This window comes from Phytophthora cinnamomi, assembly GCF_018691715.1.
Source record: "Phytophthora cinnamomi strain GKB4 chromosome Unknown Contig63, whole genome shotgun sequence".
In the NCBI taxonomy this organism is placed as follows: Eukaryota; Oomycota; class Peronosporomycetes; order Peronosporales; family Peronosporaceae; genus Phytophthora; species Phytophthora cinnamomi.
The window spans coordinates 1,129,997-1,154,803 of NW_027150996.1; the positions used below are offsets into that span (position 1 = coordinate 1,129,997).

General features: G+C 57.9%; 5 protein-coding genes across 7 annotated transcripts; 3 read left to right on the forward strand and 2 right to left on the reverse strand.

The window, feature by feature from the left end:
• Positions 1–987: 987 nt before the first annotated feature.
• IUM83_13330 (trehalose-phosphatase) lies at positions 988–6,752 on the reverse strand (the record flags this gene model as incomplete). Of its 3 annotated transcripts, XM_067937997.1 has the most annotated exons (6): positions 988–1,598; positions 1,656–1,788; positions 1,866–2,111; positions 2,187–2,376; positions 2,463–3,877; positions 5,010–6,752. In XM_067937997.1, the coding sequence occupies 6 exons, from the start codon at positions 6,750–6,752 to the stop codon at positions 988–990; spliced, it is 4,338 nt and encodes a 1,445-aa protein (XP_067786854.1). The 3 variants fall into 3 exon arrangements, with proteins under 3 accessions (XP_067786854.1, XP_067786856.1, XP_067786855.1); XM_067937999.1 differs by lacking the exon at positions 1,656–1,788 and having other exon boundaries at positions 988–1,335; XM_067937998.1 differs by having other exon boundaries at positions 988–1,788.
• Positions 6,753–9,640: 2,888 nt separating this feature from the next.
• On the forward strand, positions 9,641–12,772 carry IUM83_13331 (FK506-binding protein 15; the record flags this gene model as incomplete). The annotated part of the gene is made up of 1 exon (XM_067938000.1): positions 9,641–12,772. The coding sequence occupies one exon, from the start codon at positions 9,641–9,643 to the stop codon at positions 12,770–12,772; it is 3,132 nt and encodes a 1,043-aa protein (XP_067786857.1).
• A 283-nt stretch (positions 12,773–13,055) lies between these two features.
• IUM83_13332 (NADH dehydrogenase [ubiquinone] 1 alpha subcomplex assembly factor 8) lies at positions 13,056–13,374 on the forward strand (the record flags this gene model as incomplete). The annotated part of the gene is made up of 2 exons (XM_067938001.1): positions 13,056–13,142; positions 13,252–13,374. 2 exons carry the CDS (start codon positions 13,056–13,058, stop codon positions 13,372–13,374), a joined length of 210 nt encoding a protein of 69 aa, XP_067786858.1.
• Positions 13,375–13,541: 167 nt separating this feature from the next.
• On the forward strand, positions 13,542–14,834 carry IUM83_13333 (Peptidyl-prolyl cis-trans isomerase; the record flags this gene model as incomplete). Its single annotated transcript, XM_067938002.1, has 1 exon — positions 13,542–14,834. The coding sequence occupies one exon, from the start codon at positions 13,542–13,544 to the stop codon at positions 14,832–14,834; it is 1,293 nt and encodes a 430-aa protein (XP_067786859.1).
• Positions 14,835–14,997: 163 nt separating this feature from the next.
• Positions 14,998–16,485, reverse strand: IUM83_13334 (serine-tRNA ligase; the record flags this gene model as incomplete). The annotated part of the gene is made up of 1 exon (XM_067938003.1): positions 14,998–16,485. The coding sequence occupies one exon, from the start codon at positions 16,483–16,485 to the stop codon at positions 14,998–15,000; it is 1,488 nt and encodes a 495-aa protein (XP_067786853.1).
• Positions 16,486–24,807: the final 8,322 nt, after the last annotated feature.

Genomic DNA, 24,807 nt, shown 5'->3' on the forward strand with positions numbered 1-24,807 from the left:
GCTGACTTTGCGAATAGTCTATTGCTGGTTATCTCACCCCGCTTTGTGAAAGTACTATTTCGTGGGCAAGTCAGACGAAGTGAACTGTCTCTCTACTCACAACTAAAGCTGAGTATGTGGCACTCAGACTCTTTGTTTAAGAAGTCATCCACCTGCGACAAACGCTAAAAAAACTGAAAGTGAAACAGAACAAACCCTCTGATTTTTTTGTGGACAATGAAAATGCTCGAAAGCTGGCAAACAACGCTGAATTTCACAGCAGGACGAAACACGTTGATGTGCGGCATCATTTCGTTCGGGAACGTGTAGAGCGAAATGAGATCACTATGACATGGGTTGCTGGAGTTGATATCGTGTTAGATACATTTACGAAGTCATTACCTCGTGTCAAATTCGAGCAGCACTGTCCCAAAGACACTACGACTCCCATGCACCGTTGACAACCAGTTGGTGGGGCTGTTGTGAAGTACTGGTCCTCACGGTTGCCTCTGTGCCAGGTTCCAGTACAGTTAAGTGCAGTCAGACCATAGTAGAAGGTTCTACAGCTGGAAAAGGAGAGAAAAGCAGAGAGGGAGAAACTTCACTTCACAATACAAACGGGATGAACAATCATATTTACTCCCAACTAGCTTTTACATTCTCTCGTGTCTGTAAGATGTGAGTTGCCGACGCACGCAAGTTAGCCAAGTTACAAGATGGCGATTCCACGGAGCGTGTGTCGTCACCACAAGTCAAGGGCAAAGCGGAAGTCTTCCGTTGAAGGCGTGAAGGCTACGCGAGCTGTGCCAAAGAAGAAAGAGCAATCCAAACGAAAGGTGACTCGCAAGCGCATGGTGAGCAAAGATTCCTCTGATCGTGATAAGTAAATACGAATAATATCACTGCTTGTTCGTCGATCCGATTAGCCGGAAAAATAAAAATACTTCCATGGTAGAATCGACCAATCCACGCAGTTGGTGCCTGTAAAATCCCTTTAAGCAATAGATGCTAGCCTGACAGCGGCTGCCGCTCAACACCCAGCAAGCTCGTGCATGCAGTCAGCACCCGCAAAACTTCGTCCGGGTCATCCAGATAATACTGCGCGCGACTAACTTTCATGCCGACTGTGCACGTGTAGCAGTTGCTGCCCTGCACAACGTCGAACATGTCTTCGTCCGTCCGCTCGTCTCCCAACGCAAGGATGAAATCGAAGTCCAGTGCCGTGAAGTATGGCGTCTCGCTTTCATACTCCAAAATACGGCTTACCGCTCGACCCTTGTTGACACGCCACGGTCGAATCATCACGTACTTCTTAATTCGGCACATCACCACACCAACAGGTAGATCACGCAACATCTGGTCAAAATGCAGCTGCGTATCCTTTGCCTGCTTCAGACCGAAGGTGGGGTCAGCGTCTCGAAAGTGCCACGTATAGCAGCAGTCCTTCACGTCCAACAGCGAGCCCGGAGTCCGCTCTGTAAAGTGCTCCAGAATGCTTTCCACTTCATCACGCCACTCTAGCTCAACGTCGCTGAACATGCATTGCCAGTGAGCTCTCTCAAACAAGGCACTCTCGCTGTTTCCCATCGCGGATGAAGACGAGCTGGCCAATGGGTCTTCTTCTGAGGCTATTGCCATCGACAGCACCTCAGGTGCATGCGATAATTCTTCCAAACTTATCCTTGGTAAATTGTCTCCATTGCTACCAATTCCGTCCACGTCAAGGGTAGATGGGTGCTTGGACGCCGGACGAAACCAGTAGCCATGCTCCGCTGCCAGTCCAACGCGTGGCAAATGGCCAAACCATTCCTGTCAAACACATAGTTGTGATAAGAATTCAAACTTCAGGATCATACAATCCGGACATCATGACGAGATAAACTTACCTGCAAACGATTCTTGTTCCTTCCGCTGATAATATAGACGGTGTTGCGAGGATCTGCAGTGAGATCTTCGAGACAAGACAACAGTGCAGGAGACGGCTCCGCCAGCTCCTCCATGCTCTGATAGTTGACGATGGTGCCATCATAATCCAGCAGAAAAAGTCGCCGCTGGCTTCGTTCGTAATACCCTAGTAGCTGCGCCGTATCTAGCTTGTCCAAACGATTATACTCTTGAGCCGTAGCAGCAGCCTGCATCATTAAAGAATAGCGTTAGCGATGGTGGTCCATCGCTGTCATGGGTGACATGGGAGGCAGCCAGCTCACCTCGTTTAAAGCTGACATGATTCTTTGGGCCCACAGTGTCGAAGTGTACGTGTTTACATAACGCGACAGCTGGTGGTGGCGGATTCGCTTGGTGGTCGTACTCATGCGAAGCGCTGTGTCAACACTTGCCGCGACTTGTTCAATATGCATCGGGTTGACCAACAATGCTCCTTGAAAAGACGACGCGCATCTGATAATAACAACGGGCATACACAATATGTCAGCGTTACAGTATATACAAGCAGGAACAATAATCATCAGGCACATTTAACTCACCCTGCGAATTCGCTGTAGACAAGCACACCGTGACAACTCTTTTTCTGGGCAGCGATGAACTCCATGGCCTGTAAATTGATCCCTTCCTTGATGCTGCTGACAATGGCCACGTCTGCACAGTTGTAGAGCGCCACGAGCTGGTCGTGGTCGATGGACTGCTTCAAATACCGCACCGGACAGTATTCAGCTGTGCCGAACCGCCCATTGACGCGGCCCACGAGCTCGTTGATCTGTCGACTGAGCATTCTGTACTGCACCGACGCCGTGCGTCCAACGTCTCGCACGACCGCGTACAGCACCACCTTCCCGCGGTACTCTGGGTAGTGCTGCAGCAAGTACTCCATGGCCTCGAGCATCTCGGGGATGCCCTTGCAGAAGTCGAGTTTGTGCACGCCCACGATGATCTTCATGCCGTCCTGCTGGCGCTTGAGCACCTCGACGTGCGCCTCGACCTTGGGCGTGAGCGCGTACTTGGGCGGGTCGATGCCCATGGGGCAGATGCCGAGCGAGATGAGCCTTCCGTTGTACTCGACGCGGCTGGGGGACGACTCGAGCCCGAGCATGCGCGTGCAGACGTTGAGGAAGTGGCGCACGTAGTCGAAGTGGTTGAACACGACCAGGTCGGCGCCCAGCACGCCGTGCAGCAGCGCCTCGCGCACGGGCAGCATCTGGAAGAACTCGGAGGACGGGAAGGGGCAGTGGAAGTAGAAGCCGCACGTCATGTCCGGGAACCGGCGGCGCAGCAGCCCCGGCAGTGCCATGAGCTGGTAGTCACACACGAGCACGAGGTCTCCGTCCTTGTAGATCTCCGACACGGCCTCGAGGAACTTCTGGTTGGCCGAGCAGTAGGCGTCGTACTTGTCGCCGAAGTTCTCGAGCAGGCGGCTGTCCGAGCGCTGCGGCAGCGAGTGGAAGAGCGGCCAGAGCACCACGTTGCAGAACTGGTTCAGGTACAGGTCCAGCGTCTCGGCGCCCAGGAAGACGGCGTGGCAGGCGTGGTCGGCCTCCAAACGGCGGCGCACGCCGTCCTGACTCGACTCGTCCACGGCCGCGCCCGGCCACGAGACCCAGCGCACGGCGTTGCCCTGGCCCAGGTAGTCGATGGCGCTCTTGAGCCCCGTGGCCGACGCCGTGTACTGCCAGCCGTCGCCCTGGCCCGTCTTGAGCATGCGCACGCAGCGCCGCAGCGAGCACACGACGATCTTGTTGCTGTCGTTGGCCATGGGGATCGGCCCCAGGTTGCGCGCCAGCGAGTTGTAGCGCTGCGAGTCCTGGCGCACGGCCGCCAGCCGCCGGTGCAGGTCGTGCAGCTGGTCCAGCAGCGAGCTCTCGCCCAGCTCCGCCAGCGAAGGCTCCAGCATCTCGACGGACCTTGTTGATATGATGGGGGATGACGACTCGCGGGGAACGAAAGGCTGGACGAGCATAGATAGGATAATCTAGAGAGGTGTATGTATGGAGTGGGGACGTTATGATCACCCTTGGGTAGTAATGAACGACTTCAACTTGTACTTCTTGACAATTTCATTTTAAAAACAAGAGCATGTTGAGTTTAGGTACCAGGAATTGAGTGGAGAGCGATTCCTACTCTTTCGTATACATGTGAAGGTTTTTGTCTCCAATTAATAGGAGGTAAGGATAAAGTCGAAAAGCTGGTTAAATGGCTCCGGAGACGGCCCCAGTGAGGGGTGAGCCAGTGCCTTGCGCGGACTTGAGCCAGCAAGTTCCCCCGCTTTGAGAAGTCCAGGTGAACGCCTTGCATCCTGACGTCGCCCGGCAAATATCGCAGCAACCAGCGCCGGTTCCACTGGGTGCACTGGGGGTGCTGGAGAGATCGTTGCCTTTGTAATCGACGTCGTTCACCAATGTGCACGTGGGCGATGAAGAAGAGCTGACTTGAGCAGATCGAACTCCGCTCTTGCTGCTAGTGCCGCTTTTGCCACTCTTCAGCCAGCAGGTTCCCGAGTTGTAGTTGGTCCAAGTGTAGGCCTTGCAGCCAGTCTTCGCTTGGCAAATGGCACAGCATCCCTCAGCCGTCCCGCTAAGCGCACTGCCAACGTCATTGCCGGTGTAATCCACGCCTTCTTCGATCGTAGTGCAGGAAGAGGTGGAACCACCACCGCCACTACCGCCGCCTCCGCCGCTCGATCCACTAACAACGGCAGACGTGGCACCGCTTTTGGTGACCCCAGAGCCCTTAGAGCTCTTAAGCCAGCAAGTGCCGCCGTTGTAGTTCGTCCATGTGTAGGCTCCACACCCGCTCGTCGACGTGCAGATCGAGCAACACCCGTCCACGGAAGAGCTAGGCTTGTTGCCGACATCGGCTCCTGTGTAGTCGGTGTTGTCTTCAACGGAAGAGCAGCCTGATGTCGACGAGGTCTGAAGCACAGCTGAGATAGCGCCGCTCTTGCTTTGAGTACTGCCCTTGCCACTCTTGAGCCAGCAAGTGCCGCCATTGTAGTTGGTCCAAGTGAACGCCTTGCAACCGCTGGTGGCTGAACAAATAGCACAGCATCCATCTGCAGCTGAACTCGGGGAGTTGCTCACGTCGTTATTCATGTAGTCGACACCGTTCTCAAAACTCGAGCAGGTCGAGTTCGAGCTACCACCGCCACCGCCGCTATTACCGTTGGCAGCGATGTAGCTCTTGGCTTGGTCAGCAGCCTCACGTCCGATGTACATGGTGAAGCCGTAGGGGCCCACCGTTCCGTCACGCATGGCACTTGCGTCTGCCACAAACACGTTGGTCATGCCAATGACGCGCAGTTTTTCATCAGCGCAGCGATTCCCGTCTGCAGTATTGCTCGATGCGTAGCAGCTACCACCGAAGTGGTGAGTGATGCGAGCGCCGTAGGACGCGACCCAGTTGGCGACGGTAGTGTCATCGGACCCCGAAGCAGACAGGAAGGTAGCTCCTTGGGCTACCATTGCCTTGACGACGTTCTGAGCGTACGACTGCATCGCAGCGAGGTCGCGACTTGTGCCGAAGTACGCGTTGCCTTCATTGAAGGCCTTCCAATTCCCGTTGCTGTCAAAACCCGAGGCTGCTCGGCCTTCGGGGTTGTTCACGTACAGCGAAAGAGTGAATGCATCTCCGCGGTTGTAGAATGCATCGAATCCGGTAGTGAGGGCGGTGGACTGGAACTGGTACGCGCGGCCTTGAACATCGTAGTTCTCGTAGCTAATCAACGTCGGGCCGGAGCTGGTCCACGGGCCTGTGAAGCTGCTCATATACATGTCGGTTGCCCAGCTCGGTCTGTTCTTGTACTGGAATGAGCTCATCTGCGGGTGCGAGAACGAGGCGAACACCACGTTCGTGTCGAAGAGATTCCGCCCAACGTTGGCATTCGTGACCCAGCCAGCTGCTTGAGAAACACCGGCGAAACCATTGCGTCCGTTGAGCAGATTGAGCTGCGATGTAGGGCCAACGCCACTCTGAATCAGCACCTTAGGCGTACCCAGTGCTCCGGCAGCCATAAGCACGGTGCCTCGAGACGAAAGAAGCACTTGGGTTCCGCCATTGTAGATCACTCCGGTCGCCTTGCCACCAGCAGCTCGTAGAAGGTAGTCAACTTTGGCGCCAGTGAGGAGCTTCACGTTGCTTCGAGAGCTCATCGCTCCCCAGAATGCTGCGGCGGGGGTGTCGCGCTTGCCGTTCTTGAACGTGAACGGCGCATGACCGAACGTCTTGCTCTTGCTGTTGCGAGCGGTAGCGTCGTTGATGGTACGCTCGGCGTAGCCTTGAGCCAACAGCGCCTTCGACACGATCGAGTACCCCTCCTGGGTGTACCAGACACCGTTCGTCGAGGGTTTGTCGGTGTGGCCGTGGAGCTGCTCGTTCTCGTCCATCTTGGAGACCATTTGAGCCGCTGAGAATGGCCACTGCATCTGCGTGACGTAGGCATCCGGTGGGCGGAAGTAGAGTGCGGCGTTGATGGATGAACACCCACCCACGAGCTTGCCAAGCCACATGTAGGCGTCGCTGATCCAGTCCACCCGGTACTGCTCGTTGGCGGAATTGTAGATCGTGCTATCGAACTCGCCGGGGATGTCGAACCTGGTGAGCCCCGAGCCTTGAGCGTAGCTGGGACTGTCGGTTCCGCCGGTTGCAGCCAAAGACTTCAGACCAGCTTCGAGGATCAACACGGAGACACTCGGGTCGCGGGACATGTACTCAGCCGCCACGAGGCCACCGGGTCCGCTGCCGACAACGATGCAATCGTAGGTTTGGGCCTCGACGATACTTGCTGCCAATGCCAGCAATGCCCCTGGCCAGAGATTGAGGCGCATGGTTCTGAAGCTTCGTCAGCGAAGGTTGACAGACAGGTACCAGTGAGCAGAGCTTGAACACGGAAGATTTGGGAATGGAGGCGAGGAAGACATGAGCTTAGCTAGCAGACAGAGACCAAGAATCCCGGAAGACGGTGGAAAGGCATTTGCTTGAAGCCGTTGCGGGTGAACCCATATGTACCCGCATAGATCTATGGACGAGAGGTCGAGCAGGCACGAACAGCAAAAACATGCTACAAGTCCAGATGAATTTCACTATGCCACTTCCCGGACCTAGCCCGAATCCGCAGCAGGTCGTTACGCAAATTTGGGAAGTAGATGCAGAGCAGCCAACTGTCAGCCTGCTGGTATGTGTATCCGATTCGACAGAACTTCGCCGCTTGAAGATGGCTATGAAGCCCCGACGCTGCTGGCGAGCTTTCAGCACTAGACATCGTGGCTTGGGGTTGATGGATGCTGAGCTGAAAGAATCGCACGCGCATCGAGAGGTAGATTTACCGTTGCCGAGTACGTCGTGAAAGTTTTGACGTGAACGAATCTCATGCCGCGTTGTTAGGTACGTTGGATGCCAACGTACCCACCAAGACGGCATAAGATTCGACTTGGAGGGATTAATTTTGCACTAGTGAAGCAACTTCACTGAAGTTGTTGGATCAAGGGATACTGTTCAGCAACGAGAATACAGTACTACACGACTGGGAATGAAATGGCGAAAAACTAACCCATCGTACCTGCCTGGTTTATAGAGCAAGAATTACTACAACTTCAACTTGATAGTTTCGTCGACAGGATTTCAGCCCTCCTTGATCCAAACGGAAGATGGCGGCTAACGAAGACTAGATACTGCTAACGCTGCTCGACATCCGCAAGCTCTCAGTGCTATTGACCCTACTGCTATCACTGAATGAGCGACGCCATGTAGCAACGCTGTGTCACCGCGCCGCCCAGTCCGAGTTTCGGGAGCAATTATTTGCGAGTGGAGTGTGGGTGCTACTCCCATCAGTTCGTCATGTAGTTGCTGTGAGCACTGTCACGCGGAATTTCACCAAGAGCGTCGTAGTGCACGACGCGCAGAGCTTGCCAACTTTCCAGAGATCAAGACTGTGACTGTCAAAAGACGATACAATTCGTGCTTTGTTGAACGCGAACTACATAGAAGTGAGCGCAACGTCTGTCGTGGGTCTCACGGGGCTGTGGCGTTCCTCGATGATGAAGGTGGATCTGAGCGAAGCGAGGCTGAATAAGGTGTCGAAACTGGGAGAGCTGACGCAATTGGAGACACTCCAGAACCGTCTAAGAAGCATTCGCCAGCTCGAACGTTTTCAGAACTAGCAGCAGTCTACTCGCCGTCTTGGGAGCAATTGACGCACCTGACAGCAATTCTCATGTCGATCTGCAGCTCGATGGTGACTACTCTCGATTTTGTCCGCAACAGCCCTGGTCTTAGCGAGATCATTGTCCATATTCGCCAAGATACCCGTGAGATGCCTATGCTTGATCTAGGACCGCTGGTGGATGCTCAGCTGGAGAATTTTCACATCCTTGAGATTGAGGAGAACATTCCCTGTGTTACGATTGTAGACTTGGCCAGGGCACTTTAACTGTTTACAGTTCGTCGTTGAGGGTTTTGCGCTTGACCTACGTAAATGTGGAAACTGGATCTCACGCCGCCTTCGCTAGCCTGCGCTCGTTGTTGGGGACATTGGAGCAGCTAACGATCTCGAATTGCAGGTACGTGAATGTGTCCACAGCCACCGCTTTAAGCAGAGGTGTAATTAACGTAATCATCAAGCACCTGGCCATTCAAAAGTGTAAAAAACAACTACGTCGAGTTTGTGCGGGGTATGCCGAATCTCAAAGTGCTGCTAATTGATGAATACTCTTCCGCGATGGACTGGAGCCCGTTGCAAACTCTCGCACGATGGATCAAGGCGCACTGCTCAACAACAAGGATAATTACACTTCGCAGTGCGAAATCTTAGCGAAGCTCCCAAGTCTGGCAACACTGAAGGGCCCGCCCGTGATTGTTTGCACTAGCACCTGAGAACTCTCTACGTGGTCAGTAGGCGTGGACAGCGTCTTGACCTGATGAGTTGGACGAACTTGGAGTTTGCTAAATGGAACGGCTGGTCCTCAACAGACCTCCGCGCGTTCCCTAGGCTTCGACTTGGTGGTCAAGAGTCTTGTCTCAAGACGTCGAGTTCTCGTACATCGCGGCAATGACGCAACTTCGGATGTTGCGTATGTACGGCTCAAGCTATCTCTCTCACCACACCTGGAGACCACAATTCCTCGAAGCACTCACGCACCTGGAGGTGTTGGAACCAGTGGAGGCCCCGATTGGAGACATCAGCGTACTCCGATCAGCTATTCGCCTCCGTCGACTCGGTTTGATGGAGACGCTCGTCACCGACGTCTCCCCGCTGCTGTCGCTGACCGAATTGGAGTACGTCGACTTGCGTAGAACAAACGCAACCATCGCCAGCCTGTTCAAGTCACTGCTCCGCCCCAAAGTGCTTCGCCACAGCAACAAGCGCAGCTTCTGCCTATTCAATGAGCCACTTCAACTTGAAGTCGAGCGTCACGCCATGCCAATCAGATCGCACTTACCCGAGAGCAAACGCCTCAATCATTTCCCCTCACTAGCATACTTTACCGTCGTCACCCTGCCTCCCGTACGTGTGACACGCCACTTTTTCGGGTTGCATCGTCGTCACTTTATCAGACTCGCGGCGTAAGCAGCGGCGGAAGAAGCGCCTCACTCCCCGCCTCGCCGCGCGCGCCGCAGGACGTCTCCATCCCCCAGAGGCCCCTCGTCTTCTCCCCCCTCGTCTCCTGCTCCCGACCACACCTCCCGCACGCTCTAACTCCCCGTACAAGCGCCGCAAATGTCCTCCAACCCGAGCGCCCGCCTGACTGGCATCTTCCAGGACGCCTCGGCCTCCGGCGGCGGCAACGACGCGCTGCGCTACACGGCGCCACGCGAGCCCTCGCATAAGCAGCAGCAACAGCAACAGGCGGCAGCCCCCGCGGCGGCGGCGCCCGCCTCCTCCGTAGTGTACTCCACGATGGTCTCTCTGTATCAATACGACGCGTCCGCGCGCAAGTACGTGCAGCTAGGAGGCGCCACAGCCGGCAGCAAAGCTGCCGTGGGCTGCGTCCTTGTGGGCGCTGAGACGTCCTACAACCTGCTGTTCTACAACGCCGCCAAGCAGCACTTGTGTGCTGTGCCCGTCAAGTTCGGGGTCTTTAAACCCACGCTGCAGGCTAAAAGTTACGTGAACTTCTACGACGAGCAGGGACTGAACTGGTCGGTCAAGTTCCCCAGCGACGCACAGGTGGCCGAGTTCATGCGCCAGGTGTTCCTGGCCAAGATCCACGTGGAGATCTGGGGCAGCGACAAGACCGTGACCAAGACCAACCCGAGCGCGCTGATCCAGGACGACTTGGTGTTCGTCAAGCCCGAGACGCAGCAGGTGAGCAACGGCGACACCGTGGCGGTGGCGTTCAGCGCCTGGAGAGTCGTAGGCAACGCCAATTCGGCGCCGGCAGATGTCGTGACCAAGTACCCGCCGTTTGAGAAGGCGGGCGAGGGGGACTTGAGGAAGATTCGACTCGGAGACAGCAGCGAGCGCATCAAGGCGCTGGAGGAGGGCATCGTCGGCATGAGGAAGGGCGGCAAGCGCATTGTGCTGGCCCCGCCCGGGAAGACCAACGGACAGGATTGGTACCTGCTGGAGATTGAGCTGCTGAAGACCAAGACTGGACACGGCGCCACGCAGCGGAAGTCGGTGCCGGCTGTGAATACTGCAGCAGCAACAGAAGAAGCGCCCAAGGCTGCTACGGAGAGGAAGACGTCGCGACGGCGCTCGACCCCAAGCTCCATAAGCGCGAATTCTACTGCGGCAGCAGCTTCGCGGTCAAACAGCACGCGCAATCTCAATGATAGAAATGATACCGCCAGGAACGGAGACCTCGTCCCGTACGAAGAAGATCCGAACAGCGCTGCGGCGAAGAACGAAATGGAGCTCAAAGAACTGCGCTTACTGCAGCGTGAACAGCAGCTGGAGCTGCAGGCACGTGCGCTTGAGCGCGAACGGATGAGTGTCACTGGAGGTGGTGGCGGCGGATTTGGATCTATGGGCTTTGGTTTGGGCGGAGGCTTCAACAGCAGCTTTCCCAGCTCGTCGACGCTGTTCAACAACAGTGCACTTAGTGGAGGACGGCCTGTTGATGCAATGCTATCGGAGCTAAACGCCAAAGTGGACTATTTGATTCGTATGGCACCGGGAAATTCCTCCAATTCTGCATCTGGAATTGGTGCTGGCCCCAGTGACGTTGCCGCGGTAATCCGCGGTGTGGAGAGGCTTGCTGGCGAGAACGACAGACTTTTGACACAGATTAACTCGCAGCACCAGCAGCAGTCGTCGTACGAGAAGCGTTGCGAGGAGCTTCTAGAGCAAAACCAGCGACTACAAGACGAGAAACGCACACTACAGGAGCGGTACCAGTCGGCCGCTAGCTCTCAGCTGAATGTTACGTCAGAGCTGAGTGCTCTCGCTAGTGCGCGCGACGCAGCCGTCACACAGACGAACCGTTTGCACGCAGAGTATCAGCAGCTACTGACAGCCTACTACCAGCTGCAACAACAACAAGGCGCCAGTAATGAGGCTGAAGAGCACAAGCAGGCGCTCAATTTTGAACGTGAAGCCCGTGCTCGCGCTGAAAAGCAGCTCACAAAGGAAACCCAGGCTCGCTCTCTGGCCGAACAGGAGCTAGCGCTTACGAAGAAGCAGCATGACGTGGCTCTGCAAGTCAAGTCGTCGGAGCTGTCTACAGCCTCAGCTCAGTTGGAGCAGCAGGTGCGCTCGCTTCAAACGCAGCTCCAGAAGGTCAATGACGATAGAGTGCGACTACAGACCCACGCGGAGGAGCAAGCGCAGCGACTAGCGGCTCTGAGTGAGAGCAAGGAGCGAGACGCGAAGCAGCAGCTGGAAAGGGCTGCACAACAAGTTGCTCAATTGCAGCAGGATAACCAGGACTTGACTGGCAAGCTGGACGTGTCCTCAGCACGCGTTCACGAGCTAGAAGCAGAGCTTGAACTGAAGGCTGCGACCCCGGAGGCGAGTGCTGAGGCGGATAGTGCACTGGCAGCTGAAGAGAAGCGGCTTTTTGTGGAGCAGATCGAGTTGCTGCAGCAAAAGGTCAAGGATTTGGAGCAGGAGAAGTACGAGCAAGTGCAGGAGGCGCTAGCGTCGGGACGTCTATCATCATCCGGTCCTAGTCCGCGCGGACAGAAGTCGGGCTTTGAAGGTGAGTGCGAAAAATGTGCGGCAGTGAAGGACCGCGAGCAGGCAGCGGAGCGTGCACTGGCTGCCGCCGAGGCTATCAAGCGCGAAGCGCAGGACATGCTGGCAGTTGCAGCTCACACTGGAGGAGGCACAGACGAGCGCGAGAGGCTGGTGGGTCTTTTTAAGGAGTCCGTGAACGAGATGTTTTTCCGCTTCCAGGACTTGTTCGAAGAGGAGACCGCCGTGGACGGCAAGCAGGTGCTCACAGCCATTCGGAAAGTCCTTAAGTCCAGCACGAAGAGTATCATTCAGCAGCTGCAAGTGCCCCCACCGCAGCAGGACACGGAGACTGAGGCGGAGAGCGACGGAAACATGAGCGATGGCCCCCCTGCGCCTCCACCACAGGAGATCCCTGTCGTCCAAGCTGCTGCCTCGGTGGCGGCAGTTGCTGAGACTGTTGCTGCTGTTGAAGCAGCGGTTGTCCCCGCGGAGGACGAGCCACCTGCAGACAACGGCCATAGTGCCGAAGAGAAATCTACACCCGTCGTCGTTGCTGCCACTGCCGACGAGGAGAAGAAGCACAGCGCCGAGGCGAAGGTGGAAGTAGAGACAGTAGCCGCTCCCAGTGCCACACCAGCGGACGCATCGATCGCCCCCGCCCCCGTTCTTCATGCACCCCAGTACCCGTCGAGCGACGAGAGCGACAGCGACGCGGATTTCCAAGGGTAACAACGTAGGCGCAACGCCGATGGCAAGACGGACGCACGGGGCAGCAGGACGATCGAAGGCTTGACACGCCACGTCGCGTCGCCACCGCCAAATACAACAACTCGCAACCTTCCAGCACGTGTCGCTCGTGTGTTTTGATGCAACTAAACCGCTAAAGAGAGAGAGAGAAATATGAACTTCCATTTCAACACACAGACAGCGCCACCAGCACGCCGCGAGGTGCCGATTGAGCGAGCATTCATGTGATTGGACGTCAAAGTTCATTTTCGCCTAAAGAGCGACGATGCCCGGAAGCTCCGCCACCAAGACCAAGACGCCCGTGCGAATGGGCAAAGTCTTCTCGCAGATGCTGACAGACTGCCCGCTCGACGTACGTGTGCAATAATTAATAATTATCTCGTGCCTTACGTTGGGTGCACCTATCTCCTAGACGAGAGTTCGTCTCTGACTTGCGTCATTGTCCTGACATTGTCGACCAGATCCAAGTGTACGGCAAGTGCGTGGCCGACATCCACGGGGGCGTGAGTCGCCAGGCGTGCGAGAAGGAGTTCCAGAAGCTGCGTGCGTGCTTCGAGCGCGTGGCGCACAAGCGCCGCGCGTAGAGAGAGAGAGAGCGATCGCGCGAGACAAGTTGTCCTCCACCCCTGAGCAGCCAGCCCATTGCCAAATTTCAGCCGCGTTTTTCGTGAAACTTCACTTTTGTCGCCCAATCAGTCGCTCGTTTCGCGTCATTCAGGAATTTTGCTCGCGCGGGTCGCATCGTGGGGAGATGACGGAGGCGGCGGCGGCGTCCTGCGCCTTCCAGGGCGATTCAGAGCCCGCCGACTGGCGCGTCGGCTCTGCCGAAGTCTCTTCTACCAGCAGTGCAAGCGGCAGCGACGCAGACGCAGCAGAGCGGGAGGAATCCGACGACAGCGACGACAACTTTGGCGCCGACGCCTTGCCTCGAGACCGCGCCAGTCTGCAGCACGAGCTGGCGCGTCTGGACCACGTGCAGCGTCGCCTGCAGCTCGAGACGGACGCAGACTTTGTGCTGGGCTGCGTGCGGCTGCGAGACGCGCGCCGACAGCGCGTGGCCAGCGCCCACGCGGCTCTGGAGCGGCGGCAGGCGGCGGCGCGCCATGTGCTGCAGCACGCCGAGGCCACGGCGCGCGAGACGCACGCGCGCCGCTGCACCGACCTACGCAGAGAGATGAACGCAGACATGAAGCGCGAGCTGCGCAGGCTGCAGACGGCCAAGGACGGCGTGAGCGTGACCAGTCGCCGCCGCCGAGCGGTGCGGGACGACACGCCGCCCGCCAAGAGCTCGGGCAACGGCATGCGGCGGCGACGCACCATGTACGCCAGCGACGGGGACGACGACGGACCCGAAGACGTGTTCCTGGCCTCGGCCTCGCCCCAGGAGCGGGCGCACAGGGTGGAGTTCCAGGAGAAGAAGCGGCTCGAGCGGCTCTTGGGCCGCGCGTCCGTGTTCAAGCCCGTCGTCAAGCAGGTGACAGCTCAGGAGATCGCGGAGGACCTGGAAGCCATTCGAACGGCTGTCCCGTGTGACGCGGAGACGACAGCGAGCAAGGCTGATAGGAAGCATAAGAACAAAAAGCAGCAGCATCAGCCGAAGAAGAAACAGCAGCAGAAGAAGGAGAAACCGACGCGACGGAGACCCAGGATCATCACTCCCAGGAGGATACCACACGCGTCAGCACTGGACGTACCTGCGTCTGCGATAGCGTCTTCACAGGTGATGGCGAATGCAGCAGCGACGAGCCGACGGACCAGACTGCAGTACAACCCACGCATGCTACAGGAGGGCCAGGAAGTCGAGGTGTTCAAGCGGCAGCGGACACAAGCGGCGGCTGGCGATGAAGATGAAGGCAAAGATGAAAACCGGGACGAGTGCGTCATGTCCGGCATTATTACTGCCGCGACGGCAACGCAGGTGTACGTGCTCACTGTCACCGGTCGCTTCGAGTCCTTCAACGTTCGTGACTGCGTTGTGGGCTCGCTCTATGTGCGGGCACTAGAAGGCAACGACAGCCCGGCAAATAGCGTCAGACCCGGATAGATAAACAAGCGAATAAAGGCTAGCTACCCCCTCACCTGTGGCGGCGACAACAGCAGCAAATCGGCCACACAGCATCATACTACGTGATACGTCTATTGGCGGAGGGTGCACTTCACTTGCTTGACCTCTCTGTAATGGTCTGTCTTGCTGTTGGGCTTTGGCTCTACTCAGGGCGGCGGATGACCTCTTGGCCACCCATGTACGGCCTCAGCACCTCGGGGATAACGATGGAGCCGTCCTCCTGCTGGTACGTCTCCCACAGACTGATAAGCAGGCGCGGGACAGCGCAGGCAGTGCCGTTGAGCGTATGCACGAAAGAAGTTCCAGCTTCCTCGTCCTTCGGGTCCTTGTGGCGGATGTTGAGGCGGCGAGCTTGGTAATCTGTGCACATGGACATGCTCGAGACCTCGCCGTACTCCTCGCGACCAGGCATCCATGCCAGCAGGTCGAACTTGCGGTAGGCCGGCGCTCCGAGGTCGCCAGTGGCCATGTCCACGAGCTCGTAGTGCAGTCCCAGCTCGGCATACATGCTCGTCTGGATCTCTACCATCTCGTCAAAGAACTGCTGCGCCTGGGTCTCGTTGGCGCAGAAGGCGAACATCTCGACCTTGCTGAACTGGTGAATACGATAGATACCGCGGGTCAGGCGGCCGCCGTGGCCGATCTCAGTACGGAAGCAGTGACTAAAGCCGGCGTACTTGAGCGGCAGGGTGGGTGTGGGCAGGATCTCGTTGCTCTTCATCGCAGCCAAGGTAATCTCCGACGTAGCAGTCAGGCACAGGTCCGAGTTGGCGATGGAGTAGATCTGCGTGGCTTCGCCGCGCGGCTGGAAGCCGCAGCCCTCCACGAGCTTGTAGTGCGCCACGTCGGGCGGGAACATGACCTTGAAGCCGCGCGCGCGCAGCTTGCTCAGCGTCCAATGCACCAGCGCGATCTCCATCATGGCGCCTTCGTTGCACAGGTAGGTGAACTTGGAGCCGGCGACTCTGGCGGCCGTCTGCGTGTCCAGCAGCTCCAGGTGCGTAGCCAGGTCGTAGTGGTCCTTGGGCTTGAAGTCGAACACGGGCTTCTCTCCATGGGTCAACACCACGCGGGAGTCCTCCTCGGCGCCCACCGGCACGTCCGGGTGCGTGTCATTGGGGATCTTGAGAGCTTCGAGCTCCAGCTGCGTGGACACCTGCGTCAGCTCGCCCTCGACGTCGGCGATCTCGCGCTTGAGCTCCTGGCCGCGGAGCCGCAGCGCCTCGAAGGCCTCCTGGGCCTCCGTGCCCTGCTGCTTCCGAGCTGCGGCCGCCTGGCCGAGCTGCTTGGCGTGCGTGTTGCGCTCGGCGCGTAGGAGGTTGGCGCGGTGGCGCAGCTTGGACTGGCGCTGGTATAGATCAGCCACCAGCTGTGGGTCGCCCTCGCTGAAGCGCTTCTTGCCGTTGGCCACCGCGGCGTCCACGTTGTCCACGAGCTTCTTGTAGTCCAGGCGCGCCTTGACGTGGCCGTGCAGGTTCGACGACAGCTCGGCGTCGTCCGCGGCCAGCGCAGCGGTGGTGGCGATGGACGACGAGAAGAACGACGAGGGGGCCACGCGTCTCGCTGCCTGCGAGCAGCGGGAGCGGGAAGCGCGCGCGAGCGCCGCTACGGCGGCGCGGGTCGGCAGCATCTTGTGCTGGTCTTTGACAGGTGAGCCGCGAGCGGCTCCAAATCGTTTGGTACGTTAAAGTTTTCTCGACCAATCAGATCACTGGAAATGTGCGATTTTATCTCCTCAGGAGATAAATTCATGTCAGGAGATTCTCCTAACATTGCATACTACATCGCAGTGCTTGCTGATCAATTCCACGCAGATACTCACGCTAATGACGGCACTGCGAGAACGCCAACCTCAAAACAAGAAGACAGAAAAAAACACCGATTGCATTCGGGTGGAGTGTACCTCCTTACGCAATGGACTAAACACAAGAACGTAACACTAACGACAGGAGCCATTCGTGGCGGGACGATTCAGAGCTGCCCAAATACCAAGCTCTTCGCTGCACAGCTTACCCAGAGCTGCCTGGCCTCACCTCGCGTCTCCTCTCCTCACCTCACCTCTCCACAGACGCCGAGGACATTGCACTCGCTCATTCCACCGAACGAAGCTGGCGGTACGTCTTCTGAGGCGACGTGGCGCTCGCGCCAGCCGTGGCCCTAGCAGACGCACTCGCGGTGGCGCTCGCAGTGGCGCTCGCCGACGCACCGCCAGTCGCCGCACCATTACCGTTCGACACGGACGCAGTGTTCGACGTTCCGTCTCCGTTCGTGACGGTGGCGGTCTTGCTCGAGTACGGGCTATTGTTGCCGGCGTTCGCGTTGGCATTCGCGTTGGCGTTCGCAGAGTTGACGCCAGAGTTCGTTGTCGTAGTTGTTGTAGGAGCGCTGTTCACGACAGTAGCGGGCGCCCCGTTGTTGGGGTAGACGGGGGCAGCGTTGTAGCTGTTCACAGCGGGCGGAGGAGCATTGTAGCTGTTGACAGGCGCGCCGTACGGATAGCCGACGCCCGGCACACCCACTCCGACGTTCGCACCGAGGCCCAGCACGTTCGCGCCGACGTTTACGCCACCGTTGCCCAGACCGACGCCGACACTCGCGAGACCAGGCACTCCGACACTGACGCCGGGACCCACGCCGACGCCGGGGACACCGAGCAAGCCGAAGGTCTCGGCGACCTCTTTCTCCGCGCGCACACCGCTCGACACGGCCGCGGCGGCGACGCACAACACGAAGATCTTGCTGCTGTTGCTGAGACTGAACATGGTTGGGATCGCTCGGTAGGGTGTGGTAGTAGTGGTAGAGCGTTGGCTCTGGCGGAGATCGAGCGGCTTGCTTCGATGGGTGGGTGCTCAAGGGAGTAGATTTGAGAATGAGTGAGTGCGTTAGGCAGAAGCGAGGCTGGCTGGATGGCTGCCTGGCGGACACCAAACGTCAACCCCACTTCGCTTCGACTAGCTTCGACTAGCTCCGACTAGCTCCGACCTGCCAGCCGACGGGTCTCGCTGCTGCACTATCATAGCGCTAGGCTGGTGTTTACCAGGGTGGAGCTGGATGGATACTCGATCTTGTGGACCGGAGCTAGTGTACCGGCACTGGTGGGGTCACCACGGTCACCACCGTCACACAGATGCTGGTGCATAGCGGTGAGTTGGACGGTCTGGTGATGGCAGCGTAGACATACTGTGCAGTACAACAGCATCACCTACAGTGCGGGGGAGGGGGTTGCACGTTTTGCAAAGATCCGGAAGGTCCGTAATGCATGTGGTGTACGTCCTTGACCGTCATTGACCCCAAGAACGACGCCTGCTTTAGTCGTGCCATCGTGTTCGGCTGGAGTCACGACTTCGTGTCTCCGTACGGAGCAGTTGTTTTGTCGGTCTTCACTCTCTACGCCTTCTTATCCGCGTTTCCACTACATATTCGAAACTCGGTTTGCTGGTAGAACCGTGAGCTCGTTTTGTAAAGTTCGAAGTAGTAGCTGCATCGAGTCTCAGTCGTGCAGTGTGCCGTGGCGATGCAGGGCACCACGTGGACGGAGGACGACATCTGGCCGCTAGCTCGGCTCGGCTCCCTTGATTTCGAGTTTGTATCCGTCCAGGTTATACCAGCGTTTGTATGCGTTTTGTTGAAGTGCGCTGGACCAATCAGGAGGTCTCAATTCAACGAGTCGGTCGAATGACATAGGATGACATTGTTGACGACGGACGCAACGAGCACCACATCCACCGGGCTCGCTCCTAAAACCTCTAGTCTCCACTACATGCTGGCCACGTACGGTGAATGCACACGTCAAGAACACTCCACGTACGCTAGTACACGTGGAATATTTAGTATCAGGAGACAAAAACGGATTGCATTCGAGTGGAGTGTACCTCCTTACGCAATGGACTAAACACAAGAACGTAACACTAACGACAGGAGCCATTCGTGGCGGGACGATTCAGAGCTGCCCAAATACACCAAGCTCTTCGCTGCACAGCTTACCCAGAGCTGCCTGGCCTCACCTCGCGTCTCCTCTCCTCACCTCACCTCACCTCTCCACAGACGCCGAGGACATTGCACTCGCTCATTCCACCGAACGAAGCTGGCGGTACGTCTTCTGAGGCGACGTGGCGCTCGCCCCAGCCGTGGCCCTAGCAGACGCACTCGCGGTGGCGCTCGCAGTGGCGCTCGCCGACGCACCGCCAGTCGCCGCACCATTACCGTTCGACACGGACGCAGTGTTCGACGTTCCGTCTCCGTTCGTGACGGTGGCGGTCTTGCTCGAGTACGGGCTATTGTTGCCGGCGTTCGCGTTGGCATTCGCGTTGGCGTTCGCAGAGTTGACGCCAGAGTTCGTTGTCGTAGTTGTTGTAGGAGCGCTGTTCACGACAGTAGCGGGCGCCCCGTTGTTGGGGTAGACGGGGGCAGCGTTGTAGCTGTTCACAGCGGGCGGAGGAGCATTGTAGCTGTTGACAGGCGCGCCGTACGGATAGCCGACGCCCGGCACACCCACTCCGACGTTCGCACCGAGGCCCAGCACGTTCGCGCCGACGTTTACGCCACCGTTGCCCAGACCGACGCCGACACTCGCGAGACCAGGCACTCCGACACTGACGCCGGGACCCACGCCGACGCCGGGGACACCGAGCAAGCCGAAGGTCTCGGCGACCTCTTTCTCCGCGCGCACACCGCTCGACACGGCCGCGGCGGCGACGCACAAGACGAAGATCTTGCTGCTGTTGCTGAGACTGAACATGGTTGGGATCGCTCGGTAGGGTGTGGTAGTAGTGGTAGAGCGTTGGCTCTGGCGGAGATCGAGCGGCTTGCTTCGATGGGTGGGTGCTCAAGGGAGTAGATTTGAGAATGAGTGAGTGCGTTAGGCAGAAGCGAGGCTGGCTGGATGGCTGCCTGGCGGACACCAAACGTCAACCCCACTTCGCTTCGACTAGCTTCGACTAGCTCCGACTAGCTCCGACCTGCCAGCCGACGGGTCTCGCTGCTGCACTATCATAGCGCTGGGCTGGTGTTTACCAGGGTGGAGCTGGATGGATACTCGATCTTGTGGACCGGAGCTAGTGTACCGGCACTGGTGGGGTCACCACGGTCACCACCGTCACACAGATGCTGGTGCATAGCGGTGAGTTGGACGGTCTGGTGATGGCAGCGTAGACATACTGTGCAGTACAACAGCATCACCTACAGTGCGGGGAGGGGTTGCACGTTTTGCAAAGATCCGGAAGGTCCGTAATGCATGTGGTGTACGTCCTTGACCGTCATTGACCCCAAGAACGACGCCTGCTTTAGTCGTGCCATCGTGTTCGGCTGGAGTCACGACTTCGTGTCTCCGTACGGAGCAGTTGTTTTGTCGGTCTTCACTCTCTACGCCTTCTTATCCGCGTTTCCACTACATATTCGAAACTCGGTTTGCTGGTAGAACCGTGAGCTCGTTTTGTAAAGTTCGAAGTAGTAGCTGCATCGAGTCTCAGTCGTGCAGTGTGCCGTGGCGATGCAGGGCACCACGTGGACGGAGGACGACATCTGGCCGCTAGCTCGGCTCGGCTCCCTTGATTTCGAGTTTGTATCCGTCCAGGTTATACCAGCGTTTGTATGCGTTTTGTTGAAGTGCGCTGGACCAATCAGGAGGTCTCAATTCAACGAGTCGGTCGAATGACATAGGATGACATTGTTGACGACGGACGCAACGAGCACCACATCCACCGGGCTCGCTCCTAAAACCTCTAGTCTCCACTACATGCTGGCCACGTACGGTGAATGCACACGTCAAGAACACTCCACGTACGCTAGTACACGTGGAATATTTAGTATCAGGAGACAAAAACGGATTGCATTCGAGTGGAGTGTACCTCCTTACGCAATGGACTAAACACAAGAACGTAACACTAACGACAGGAGCCATTCGTGGCGGGACGATTCAGAGCTGCCCAAATACACCAAGCTCTTCGCTGCACAGCTTACCCAGAGCTGCCTGGCCTCACCTCGCGTCTCCTCTCCTCACCTCACCTCACCTCTCCACAGACGCCGAGGACATTGCACTCGCTCATTCCACCGAACGAAGCTGGCGGTACGTCTTCTGAGGCGACGTGGCGCTCGCCCCAGCCGTGGCCCTAGCAGACGCACTCGCGGTGGCGCTCGCAGTGGCGCTCGCCGACGCACCGCCAGTCGCCGCACCATTACCGTTCGACACGGACGCAGTGTTCGACGTTCCGTCTCCGTTCGTGACGGTGGCGGTCTTGCTCGAGTACGGGCTATTGTTGCCGGTGTTCGCGTTGGCATTCGCGTTGGTGTTCGCAGAGTTGACGCCAGAGTTCGTTGTCGTAGTTGTTGTAGGAGCGCTGTTCACGACAGTAGCGGGCGCCCCGTTGTTGGGGTAGACGGGGGCAGCGTTGTAGCTGTTCACAGCGGGCGGAGGAACATTGTAGCTGTTGACAGGCGCGCCGTACGGATAGCCGACGCCCGGCACACCCACTCCGACGTTCGCACCGAGGCCCAGCACGTTCGCGCCGACGTTTACGCCACCGTTGCCCAGACCGACGCCGACACTCGCGAGACCAGGCACTCCGACACTGACGCCGGGACCCACGCCGACGCCGGGGACACCGAGCAAGCCGAAGGTCTCGGCGACCTCTTTCTCCGCGCGCACACCGCTCGACACGGCCGCGGCGGCGACGCACAAGACGATGATCTTGCTGCTGTTGCTGAGACTGAACATGGTTGGGATCGCTCGGTAGGGTGTGGTAGTAGTGGTAGAGCGTTGGCTCTGGCGGAGATCGAGCGGCTTGCTCCGATGGGTGGGTGCTCAAGGGAGTAGATTTGAGAATGAGTGAGTGCGTTAGGCAGAAGCGAGGCTGGCTGGATGGCTGCCTGGCGGACACCAAACGTCAACCTCACTTCGCTTCGACTAGCCCCGACTAGCTCCGACTAGCTCCGACCTGCCAGCCGACGGGTCTCGCTGCTGCGCTATCATAGCGCTGGGCTGGTGTTTACCAGGGTGGAGCTGGATGGATACTCGATCTTGTGGACCGGAGCTAGTGTACCGGCACTGGTGGGGTCACCACGGTCACCACCGTCACACAGATGCTGGTGCATAGCGGTGAGTTGGACGGTCTGGTGATGGCAGCGTAGACATACTGTGCAGTACAACAGCATCACCTACAGTGCGGGGGAGGGGGTTGCATGTTTTGCAAAGATCCGGAAGGTCCGTAATGCATGTGGTGTACGTCCTTGACCGTCATTGACCCCAAGAACGACGCCTGCTTTAGTCATGCTGTGCCGGCCCTCTTATCTTGCCCGAACCGCTGGGCAGGTCGTATACTCACGCTGCGAGGTCGCTCGTGAGCTTCGTAGTCTCAACACAGTACTGGCCGTCAGAGATCCACTTGATCTCCCCCTGCCGGAACGCCCGCCTCGTGCGTTCGTTCCAATTTTATTAAGAGATTAGTCAATAACCTCAATAGAGCTAGCAAATGCCAATACTATACTCGTTCTCGTCCTCGTACAACCACTCGCACGCGTTCAAGTAGCACGCCGACTGTCCCCAGATCCCGCGCGTGACGCTTCTGAAACACCCCCGGACCTCAGTGTCCGCCGTTGCTTCCACCCACGTCGTACGCCGCCTGGAACCCACTCGTCGCACCGCTTGCTGCCGCACTCGTAGCCCACAGTGGCGTCTCCGCCACCACACTCGTTCTCAGTTACTCTCGACTCGGGGAGCTCTCTCTCCACCTCGTCCAATCCGTAAGAGGGGCGCTCACTTCGCCGTCGCTCGTCCAATTCGTAAGTGTAGCGCTCACTACGCCTTCGCCCGTCCAATTCGCAAGTGGAGCGCTCACTACGCCGTCGCCCGTCCAATTCGCAAGTGGAGCGCTCACTACGCCGTCGCCCGTCCAATTCGCAAGTGGAGCGCTCACTACGCCGTCGCCCGTCCAATTCACAAGTGGGGCGCTCACTACGCCGTCGCCCGTCCAATTCACAAGTGGGGCGCTCACTACGCCGTCACCCTCACTCGTCCGCACGTTTACTCAACCGACCGCATGGAGGTACTTCAACGCGCTCGGCTGCACGGCGGCCGCGCTCTCCACCAATGCGCGTCCTCCGATCGTGCCATTAGCACGTCTGATTCTCCTCAGCGTTCCCGCAACGCATCCCCAACAAACTCGCTCTCTGCTCGTCGTGCTCGCTGCACTCTTCGCGCACGTCGCGTTCGTCAAGCACGTCGCGTTCACCGCGCACATGACGTCCATCTCGTACATGTGCCTGCTGAAGGCCCACCCGTAGACCTCCACTGTTACACGCCTTCATCCACCCCAGAGTCTTCCACGACTCTGTCGGCTTGAAACAACGCGTCCTACTCCTCGACTGATACCCATCGACTTCGATCATTTGCACGCGGGTTTCGGCGTCGCTGCTCCGTTGTTCGCACAGGCCTGAGCTCATACTCGAGCACATATTGGCCTGCTCGATTCCTGCGTCGTCGTCTCCGAAGTTCCACCAAGAGCTCGTGCGATCTCCACCGCACCTTCGGACTCGCCATTGGTCGTTCACGTCGCTTCTTGCCGATTGCCGCAATCGCTGTCTGGACAGGAGCCGCCGCTGCTGGAGCAGTTGTCTCTGGTGTCGCACCATCCGCCCGCCGTCCGACTGCATTCTCGTAGTTCAGCTGTATCTCGATATCTGCCGCCGTCCGCTGTAATGATACCACCGGGTAGTGGTAAGATACCAGGAACGACACGTGCACAATGTGCCGCTCCGGCTCACCCGTCACGTCCTCACGCTCAACCAAGTAGTTGTCGTATCCCACTGGCTCGACCACACGCATCGGGCCTAACCATTGATGTACGAATTTAGACGCCTTAGGCCCACGTGGAGGCTTAAACATCCAAACACGATCTCCGGAACTGATCGTCCGTCTATTCCGCACTTTCCTGTTGTAATACTTGGCTTGTCGCTCTTGCTCGCGCGTCCTAGCCACCTCTGCACACCGTCTGCCGCTTTCCATCGCTGCCAACAACTGTCGGTGGTATGCCATCACCTCACCGGCCTCGCTAACACTCGTACTTCTCATTAACTCGTTAGGGCTTCTCAATCTTCTGCCCATCATGAGCTCGTTCGGTGACAGTCTGACTGTCGAATGCTGTCCAGAATTATACGCATAGACCGCAAAGTCCACCCATACATCCCAGTCTCGCTGCGCGTCCTCATTCATGTATGTCGCAACGCAATCCTTCCATGTCCTATGGAACCGCTCAACTAATCCGATCATCTGGGGCCTGTACGGCACCGGGTTGATCTGCTGCGCCTGGAGCAGTATAACCAGCTCCTCGATCACCTTGCCCGTCAATTCTGGAGCTCCATCTGTCAACAACTCGCGAATAGGTCCGAACTTGAGGACCACGTGCTTCATCAGGAACTCGGCCACGTTCTCGGCCGTATGCTGCTTCACCGTCACGGCCACAGCGTAGCGCGTCACGTACTCCAGTGCCGCAATCACGTAGCGCTGACCGCCATCACTCATCGGCAAAGGCCCTGCAACATCCAGCGCCCACCGGTCGCCTACGTCGCCGCCTCTGATACTTCGGAGCGGAGGCACTATCTCACGTGGCCTCGCTTTCCTGCTTCTGCACTCCTGACAGCCGCGTACCCATTGTTTCACCTCTTGGAGTAGCCCTGGCCACCAATATACTTGGGCGATCCGTGCGTGGGTATGGGGAGCTCTCAAGTGCCCTGCCCACACGGAATCGTGGCTCTCCTTAAAGACAATCGCCCATAGCTCCGGTGGTAACACCACACGTCGTCCATTCGCGGTGTTGATCAGCACCAAGCCGTGCCGTGTCTCAATCTTCATGCTCTTGTACTCGCCCGCGCTCACCAGTCGCTGCACTAGCCTACTCCTTTTCTGTGCTGTCACGATGTTCTCGTCCGTCAGCTGGAGTGTCTGCACGCCCACGCGCTG